The sequence below is a fragment of the Ascaphus truei genome, chromosome 11, assembly GCF_040206685.1.
Source record: "Ascaphus truei isolate aAscTru1 chromosome 11, aAscTru1.hap1, whole genome shotgun sequence".
Classification (NCBI taxonomy): domain Eukaryota; kingdom Metazoa; phylum Chordata; class Amphibia; order Anura; family Ascaphidae; genus Ascaphus; species Ascaphus truei.
Genome location: NC_134493.1, coordinates 41,813,981 through 41,822,811, shown reverse-complemented (window position 1 = coordinate 41,822,811; position 8,831 = coordinate 41,813,981). Strand labels below are relative to the sequence as shown.

Here is an 8,831-nt window from a genome sequence, read left to right as displayed (position 1 = left end):
ATTCCCCCCCTCCCTGCCAAAACAGCCCGCTCTATCATGGAACCCACCCCCCCCAAAAAAAACAGCCCGCTCTATCATGGAACCCATTCCCCACCCCCACCCCTACAACAGCCGCTCTATCATTGAATCCCCCCCCTCCCCCAACCAGCCTGTTCTATCATTGAACTCAGCCCCCCTCATCAACCTCCCAACACCAGCCCATTCTATCATTCAACCTATCCCCTCCCCCAAACCAGCCCATTTCCCCCCCCCCCCCAAACCAGCCCGTTCTATCATTGAACCCATTCCCCACCCCCCAAACCAGCTCGTTCTATCATGGAACTCATCAACCCCCCTCCCCCCCCAAAACCAGCCCGTTCTATCATTGAACCCATCCCCTCCCTCAAACCAGCACATTCCCCCCACCCCCCAACCAGCCTGTTCTATCATGGAAGTCATCAACCCCAGCCCCCCAAACCAGCCCGTTCTTTCATTGAACCCATCCCCCCCCCCAAACCAGCCCGTTCTATCATGGAAGTCATCAACCCTCCTCCCCCACCCCCCAAACCAGTCCGTTCTATCATTGAACCCATACCCTCCTCCCCCCCCTCCCCCACACACACACACCAGCCCGTTCTATCATGGAACTCATCAACCCCCCCCACCCCACCCCGTTCTATCATGGAAACCATTCCCCACCCCCCTGTTATTTTCTGATAAATTCCACTAGTTGAGTCACACTCCACTGAGCACCCCTCTCTCTCTCTCTCTGTGTCACCCTAGCAGGCTGATTCTCTGGTTACCCCCCTGGGAGCCTCCATCCTGCTCTCTGAATTCACACCTCTCACTCCTGCAGCCAGGGACATACTCACCAACTAATAAACAAGCCAGACAAGCCGACTCTCTGCCCCGCCGCTGCCACTGATGGGACAAAACACTCAAACTCCTAATGTGTTATTGGTTTTTTTGTTTTCTCATATACTTATAATATTAATAATTGCTATATTTCTGGAAAAGGTGCCGATTTGCTGAAGGTACTGGGACCTTCTATGGGGCCAACATTAGGGTTTCTTCATAAATGGAAATGTTGCCCTAACTCTCTTGGTCACACAACGCCGTCCTGTCGATGTTTCACATTTGTTACATAATGTACGATCTCATTTAGTAGATTTACAGACGCAGGCACCAAAGTGAAACTGCACAACGGCGCAAGAACACACCCCATGGGGCGTGCAGCCCGGGCGTCTCTCAGTAACGTGGCTCCGACCTACAGAAGACCCCACACATACAGATGTAGCAAAGCGGTCTTCAATGCCACCAGCGGTAACGCAACCGCGGTGGTTCCCGCACCGGAGGAATAGCGCCCCATTCGGAAGCATAGAGCCCCCCTCCCCCTGCAGCGTGATCGCCGCATACACTTCCCCCAGTGTCGCAGACTTTTGCTTCTTCGATCGCGACGGCGGAGACCGAGTCTGGCTACATCTGTACAGAATACACGCGGTGCCTCCATCTGTTCCCATTCAGCGATAATCCCACCGGGTCAACGTCCGTTCAACAAGAGAGATTTGGGGGGCGACTCCAAGGACCAAGAGGAAGAATTATGAGCAGCTCAGGAGACCGTTTTATTTATCAGGTTCAGCTGAAATCCTCCCGGTCAGAGCAGAGCGACAGATAAACGGCCCATTTAAACATTTACATGCTGTATAAAGTGGGCACGGGTCAGGGGTCCTGAGCTTGGTGGAAAGATCTCCTGAAATGTAGCCGCTAACGTAGATTATATTAACTCCTTGGCTGCCAGATCAGCCAGCAGCACCCTGGTCGTTGGGTCAGTAAGGGGGCTTCGAGTCTCCAGAGCTGGAGATGCCCGCAGTACATTAGGTGTCAGGGCCCCCGAGAGGAGAAGACTTAGTATGCATTTAGGTATAGGGGGGGAAACCCCCAGGAACCTCCCAGCGGTGACACTAATCAAATCAACGTCTAATTATAAACATACTGAGTAATAGCAGCTAGGCTGTGTCACACGGGGTGCGCTCCGGCGAACAACCAGCGCACTGCAGAGCTCACTGTCCACCTGGATCTTGGGATTCACTCGTTACTTGACCTTTTTATCCTTTCTACAGTGATTCCTTCCTTCGCTTTCCACCTGGATAACGATCCCTTGAGCTCCTGCCAATGTGAGTATATCCAATGAAATATAAATATCAAAATGATCTGCGATTGACCTTACAGAAGCCGCTTCCCTTTTGCTTTTGTGGACTTCATTTATGAAAACCTTCGGCCTTGTACCAAACTTTTTATGCTGTCCGCAGTGATCCTAAGCTTTCTTTTTTCTTGCTCTTTAGGAGATCCCCCACTTGTTATTTTTAGGGGGGAAGCTTCAAACATGGCCTCAGTTTGCCGTGAGAAGGAAATCATGTTACCCTCCCTAACAATTATTCGCTTGCATCTTTATGCAATTCAAAATGTTAGAAACTTTGCGGGGGGGGGGTTTGGTTCTCGCCACGGAGAGATCAGACTGAAACACGTCTCTCTATCTCTCACGCAGATACAGGAACGCTGTGCAAAGCCTGTGACAGCGCCACTGCCATAATCACGCGTCAGAAACGACATCTCCAGCAACGGTAAATGCAGCAGTGTCTGATGGTTACATTTTGCTGACCATGCGCACAGCTCTTTACGCGATTGTAATCTCCAAGGAGCTCCTGTAGAAGTGGGAAGGATTTCTGTTGGGGTAGTAAAGGGAGGAGGGCAGCCCTTGCCGCTAAGGCGTTGTCCTCTGAAGTGGGATACAAAGGATACCCACGTGGTGTCTGCAAAATATGACTTTACACGTTAAATAATATGAGAGCAGCAAATATAAACCTAGAGAGAAATTCTGCCCCAAAGTCATGGAGATAAAATATACATGAAAAAAATAAATGAATATTAAAATGTATGAAAAATAATCTGCAGAGCTCACAGTCTAATAGGTGCGGTTTGTGTTCTGCAGAGCTGACAATCTAATGAGGCGGTTTGTGTTCTGCAGAGCTGACAATCTAGTCAAGTGGATGCGGTTTGTGTTCCGCAGAGCTGACAATCTAACAGGTGCGGTTTGTGTTCTGACAGTGAATGCAGCAGGAGAGAAGCTTGGGAGTGCCTTACAGGCGAATATATCCTTTTTATTGTTTGTGTGAGTGCACAATTACTTTTTGTTCAGTGTCATTGCACTTTTTATTGATTACGTACTTGCTATATAAAGTTAATTTCTTAATTCGCGCCCCCAATTTTTTCTTCTTTCTGTGTGTTCTGCAGAGCTGACAATCTACTGTGTGCGGTTTGTGTCTCCTGCAGAGCTGAATCATGAGAATCTGCTCAGAGGAATATTACCGGGACAGCCTGCTAGACAAATGTGTCCCGTGCAGTGATATATGCAGTCAACGTGTGCACCTGAAATGTACCGCAGTCTGCGGTGAGTGACCACACATGCGTGGGCACAGGAATATACAAAGATATACCTCTACATATGTGCACACACGCACAGATACAGAAATACCGTTAGATACTGTAACACACTTTAACGTAAAGAGATCCAATGTTTAGGAGTCAACTCAGGACCCCTTCATCAGGGAAGGCATAAAAATATGTATAATTAGTAAGGGCCCCTAAGGATTCTGGTGGAGTATATGTTCTATATATGATCCGTGTACCTGCCCATATCTGCTTTGGGCATTTTTAAAAAGGTGTGCTACCTCACAACACTCACTCTACACACACACTCACTCTACACACTCACTCTACACACACACACACACACACACACCTCCTCTCACACACCCTCCCCCCTCCTCTGACTCACACTCACTCTACCCCCCTCCTCTTCACACCCACTCTCCGTCCCTTCTCCTCACACCCTCCCCCCCTCCTCACCCACTCTCCCCTCCCCCCTCCTCCTCACACCCACTCTCCCCACATATAACCCCCCCACCACCCTCCTCTCTCACTCTGCCCCCCTCCTCACACTCCCTCCCTCTCCTCCTCACACCCACTCTCCCCCCTCCTCACACCCACATCCCCTCCTCCCCCCCCACCTCTCACACACACACTCTTCCCCCCTCTCTTCCTCCCTCAGATGCTCAGCGGTGCATCCAGCAGCCAGGATTTTACTATGACAAGCTCCTGCAGCGATGTGTGTTGTGCCAGGATGTGTGCGGGCAGCACCCCCTTCAGTGTGCCCACTACTGCCAGGGTAAGGGTCTGTGCCCTCCTCATCACCGCAGCTGTGCTCAGGCTCACCAATGCCAAGTATAAGTCTGCTATGAGTTCTATCTACGTGATTAGTGAGGGGATTCACGGCATACAGCGGCCAGGGGCTTGTTTGTAGGGTTAAATCTGGGGGTTTGATTCCTTTAAACAAATCTGACACCGATGACTATTTCCAATAATTTCTACACTTGGCAAACTAAAGATTGGGAGGGGTCTGCTTCCCCTGCACTGAGTTGGGCAGGAAATGTGCCCACCTCTCCCATAAAGCACACGTTTGACATTCATTCTGCTTTTCCTTTAACCCTTTGCCAGAGCATGTTTTTCCGAATAGGATCTGTGCCTGATCCCACCTCTCCTCTCCTATATTAAAATCCAGCTCGAGAAAGATTTTCGTGCGACTCCACAGCCTTTTATAGAAATCTTCGCTGTGCATTTCCCGTTCCCTTAGTCTGCGACAGGGCGGCGTGGCGGGGGTCCGGCTGTGACATCACGGAGCTGGTTCGCCCTAATTGGGGCTCACGTGACCGACCAGGCCGTCGCACGGGAAATACAAACTGTGTAGCGCAAAGCGCCGGTCTCCCCGTAGCGCATGTGCGCACGCACTATACACAAATTAATTGGCGTCCTATAGTTTGTTTCTCACTCCGTATCCTGCACTATGGACATAGCCTTATTAGGCAAAGAATTTTTTTGGGGGGGGCAGCTGTGTTGGTCCTTTCTTCCATGCACTAACACAGGAGGGAGAGGGAGAAGGGGGGATGAGATGCCTTTCATTGGACCAACAAGTAGTGGATATGTTACAAGCTTTCCAACCTCTCAGGGTAACCCGATGAAGGACCCCGCGAGGTTGGAAAGCCTGCAACATATCCACTACTTATTAGTCCAATATAAGCTATCCTGCTCCCTCCTCCCTCTGTTCTGTTATTGGCAGAAGTGTCTCTGCAGGATACAGAGTAACTGTTACTCCAGCGCCCCCCTGTGGTGGATTTAATGCATTAAACAGAACAAAAATTATATGGGTCAAAATTAGGATTTGAGCGAGCGTGTCAAAAATTCGAGCCCCAAATTCTGCGCTGTGTTTTGCACAACAATCGATTTGTGGCCCTCGTCTTACCAGGCGGAGGCGAGAGTGAAAAAAAAATCCAGGACGAATGCTCCTAAAACCACCCTTATAATTTTCGCTTTGCCGCCAACGGATGTTTATACAATGGTTTCACTCCGGCGGGACAGGGACGTTTTCGTTTACATTTCCGATTAGTTATGGCGGGTGGTGGCAGGGGGCACGGGTCTGCAGGTGCCCCTCCTGTGGGACGGGGGAGGGGTTTGTCAGCAGGTTCAGCTAGCAGTGCAGGTGGAACTGTAAGGGCAGCAGTAGAGTAGCACTGTGGCTACACCCCCTGTACTTGTGTCCGTGCCCCAGGACCCCACTGCTAGCCAGCCTGTAAATATTTGAGCGGACAGTAGCCACCCTGCCCCTTACACCCAGGGCCGTCTTAACAGCATTATAGGCCCCCGGGCAAAGCAGTGCACTGGGCCCCGCCAACTCTCCGCTACAAGTCGTCATTTTTCTCCTTCTACCGAGTTAGCGGGAGATTTGAATGTTGAGGTGGGTGATCGGAAAATGAGTGTTACATTCTGGTCTGTGCATAGATTAGCATGGGGGCCCCTATGCTCGTGGGCCCCCCGGGCAACTGCCCAGCGTGCCCATGCGTTAAGACGGCACTGCTTACACCAAGCCAAACCCAACAGCTTAGCCCTGAGGCTACACCCTGATTTATCCTCCTCCCGAAGCAAATATTCATTTCGTTTGCGCACGTGCAGACACTCGCAAAAAGGTTTTACAATTATTGGTGACTGTGCCGATCAGTCGCGAATATCCGCTCCTGCCTGGGACCGCCACATCGGCAGCGAAGTCGGCAAATACTTCGCAGGCCCCTAGTAAACATGAAAAAATTAAAACCATATTACAAAAAGGCTCCAAAATATTTATAGAATGGGGCAGTCGCTAAAACGCCCCCGAAAAATGCCTTTTTGTTATATCTATGTAAACAAGCCTTTTTTTTAGGGATTCCTACAATTTCTTTTCTGCTGTAACGTCCCAGCGAGAAATATCACAGAAAGGAATTATCGACGTGTAAATAAAAAGCACTTTCGTACAAAATAACATCTCTGCAGTCAAAGGGATTCAAGGGGTTAACTGAATGAGAACCAGAAACAATATGAACAAAATAAGCAGGCGTTTCTCTGTAAAGGGGCTTCCTCTGTTATGGGAGGGGGTGCTCCCCACGTGGGCACCCTGTGGCAGCCCGGTCTGATCTCCGTGTCCTCCCTGTTTGGTGTTAGACGCCTGGAAGCCGAGTGATGCCAGCGGGAGCAAGCTGAGGATGCCCGCGGACCACGTGCTACTGATCTACTCCCTGCTGGGTCTCTGCTTATTCACCGCCCTCAGTGTCTCTGTGCTCATCTTGTGGCATATCAGCAGGAGACGGGAGCAGCGCCTGTCCTGTAAACCCCACACACACGGGCTCAGCAACCAGGACTCGTCCAAAGGTGAGTTAGAAAGTGGTTTTACAAAATGCTAGGAGCTAGCTGAGGAATGTCTTGTGTTGTGTTACTGAGATGTAACAACTTGCGTGTCGCACTGTCATTTTCCTTGACAATGTGGGTGGGTGACAAGCTGAATTGATCTTTGAAGTAGTTCAAAGTTCTAGTTGCTGTATTGGTCCTGGAGAAGTGTAACATTCATAGATTAAATAACCACGTATAGTTTTCCAAGTGTATAGCGCTTTTCCAAACCTCACAGGTCTCTTCTTCACCTATACAGCGCTTTCCAGACCTTACAGGTCTTAATTTATACTGTTTTGACTCAAACAGATGTGCATCCTGCACGAGCGCCCCTTTACAAGGAGACTCCGGATAGATCAGAGACTATAATTCAGGCCCTTTCAGTCTGAACTTCTGTGCTTTCTCTCTGGTTACAGATGACTTGGTGGATGCTGGGAATGTCGGACGGGGATCCCTAGAAAGTCAAACCCCAGAGCCCGTGGAGACCTGCAGATTCTGCTTTCCGCAACAACCCACCTTGGAGGTGGAGTCTGCAGTGTATCAGAACTCGGCCCATTCATACACTGCCACCGCTGTACCCACTGGACCGTATAGCTCCCGCGGCCCCGGGACACTGCCAGCCATGGAACAGGAGGACAGACCCTTCAAGATGATATGCTCCCCCTCACAGGAGAAAACGTTAACCTTTTCCCTGCCTCTATGATATTCCCGGTACGGCACAGACACAACATGGACTCTGTGCAGTGCCGGGAATATCATGCTATTGTTACTCATTTTCATGGGGTAAAGCGGTGAACTCTACTGAAACAAAGTGGAACCCCTCCACTTCCATACATATCACTGGTGGGCAAATGGGGCTGGGGGTGTAGACACTCGGATCCTTCCCATACTTCCGACATCGTCAAAGTTAACATCACAACCCGATGAGAAAACAGCAAGGCACGCGCCCCTCTGATGTGAACAGGTCCAGAACAAGCGGTCTCAAATACTTTTATTCCACATGAAGCAGACAACACAAACTCTTACACAACATATGCATCCAGTATACATACGGTGACACAAAAGGACACGCAGCATAACATGACAGAGGCCTCCTCCCCAATCTTATGACGAGCCACAGGGAGAGAAGCTCCCAATTCTGTCCCAGGAAAAAAGAAAAGAAAAGTAGGAACATGCCCATGGTGCACAGAGCTGGGGGGGGGGGGGAGGGCCCCTTGTGGCCTCCGGACATGTACCCTATGTCCCTGGAAACCTGACAGATGGGAATGAGCCTGCAAGGGGCCCTAGCTGGACTTCTGTTTTATCGAATGGTTGCACCGCTTCTTGCACCTAGGACTGGTGATGTTACTGCTGACCCTTGAATATCAGCACCTGTGCAGCATAGATTCTTCATTAAAACCACTTCCATGGGAACCTTCTCCCACATGGTGTTGTCTCTTGCATGGGGAGATATAAATCTAGATCTATATAGCCAGGTACCCCCCCGGGCTACTAAACTTCCCTGCCTAACACAAGCCCTGGAACCAGCGCAGGCCGTGTTAGGGTTAATCTCGGCCATCTTGCAGTAAACAACTCCCTAGAAGTGAGAGGGGGGTGGTCCAAGGCCGAGGTACTGCCCATAATAGGGACAGCGATCTGGGACCCACCCCGGCTCACAAAAAGGGAGTTGTTGCCAAATTTAGTGTGTCTTCTGCCTCTCCCTTCTAAGGCTGGGGCCATGGTACTGCAGACCGTGCATAGGCGTCCGCACGCTGAGTGAACAGACTGCCTTAAGGCATGTTCGCGTCCATGCGGCGCGCGGAGGCAGGAGGGGGCGAGCGTTGCGTGAGATCAGTTAAATTGATTTCTCAGCACGACAGACAGGTGACGTGAGCAGTTCACCCTATGAGGGCGAACCAGCTCCGTGACATCCCCAGGAACGCCCCCCCTCCCATGGCCCCGCTTTCCCTCAGCCTCCGCATAAAAGTTACCATGGCCCCAGCCTAAGGCTACGCTTATAGTGATGGTGACGTCAGGCTGCGGTTCCTGGAAAAATCAAATTGAGA

The 8,831-nt window shown here is 50.5% G+C and overlaps 1 protein-coding gene across 1 annotated transcript; it reads left to right on the top strand.

Moving 5' to 3' along the window:
* The first annotated feature begins 3,278 nt into the window (after positions 1-3,278).
* Positions 3,279-8,475, top strand: TNFRSF13B (TNF receptor superfamily member 13B). Its single transcript, XM_075565186.1, has 4 exons — positions 3,279-3,427; positions 4,088-4,204; positions 6,565-6,771; positions 7,203-8,475. The coding sequence occupies exons 1-4, from the start codon at positions 3,319-3,321 to the stop codon at positions 7,487-7,489; spliced, it is 720 nt and encodes a 239-aa protein (XP_075421301.1). The 5' UTR covers positions 3,279-3,318; the 3' UTR covers positions 7,490-8,475.
* Positions 8,476-8,831: the final 356 nt, after the last annotated feature.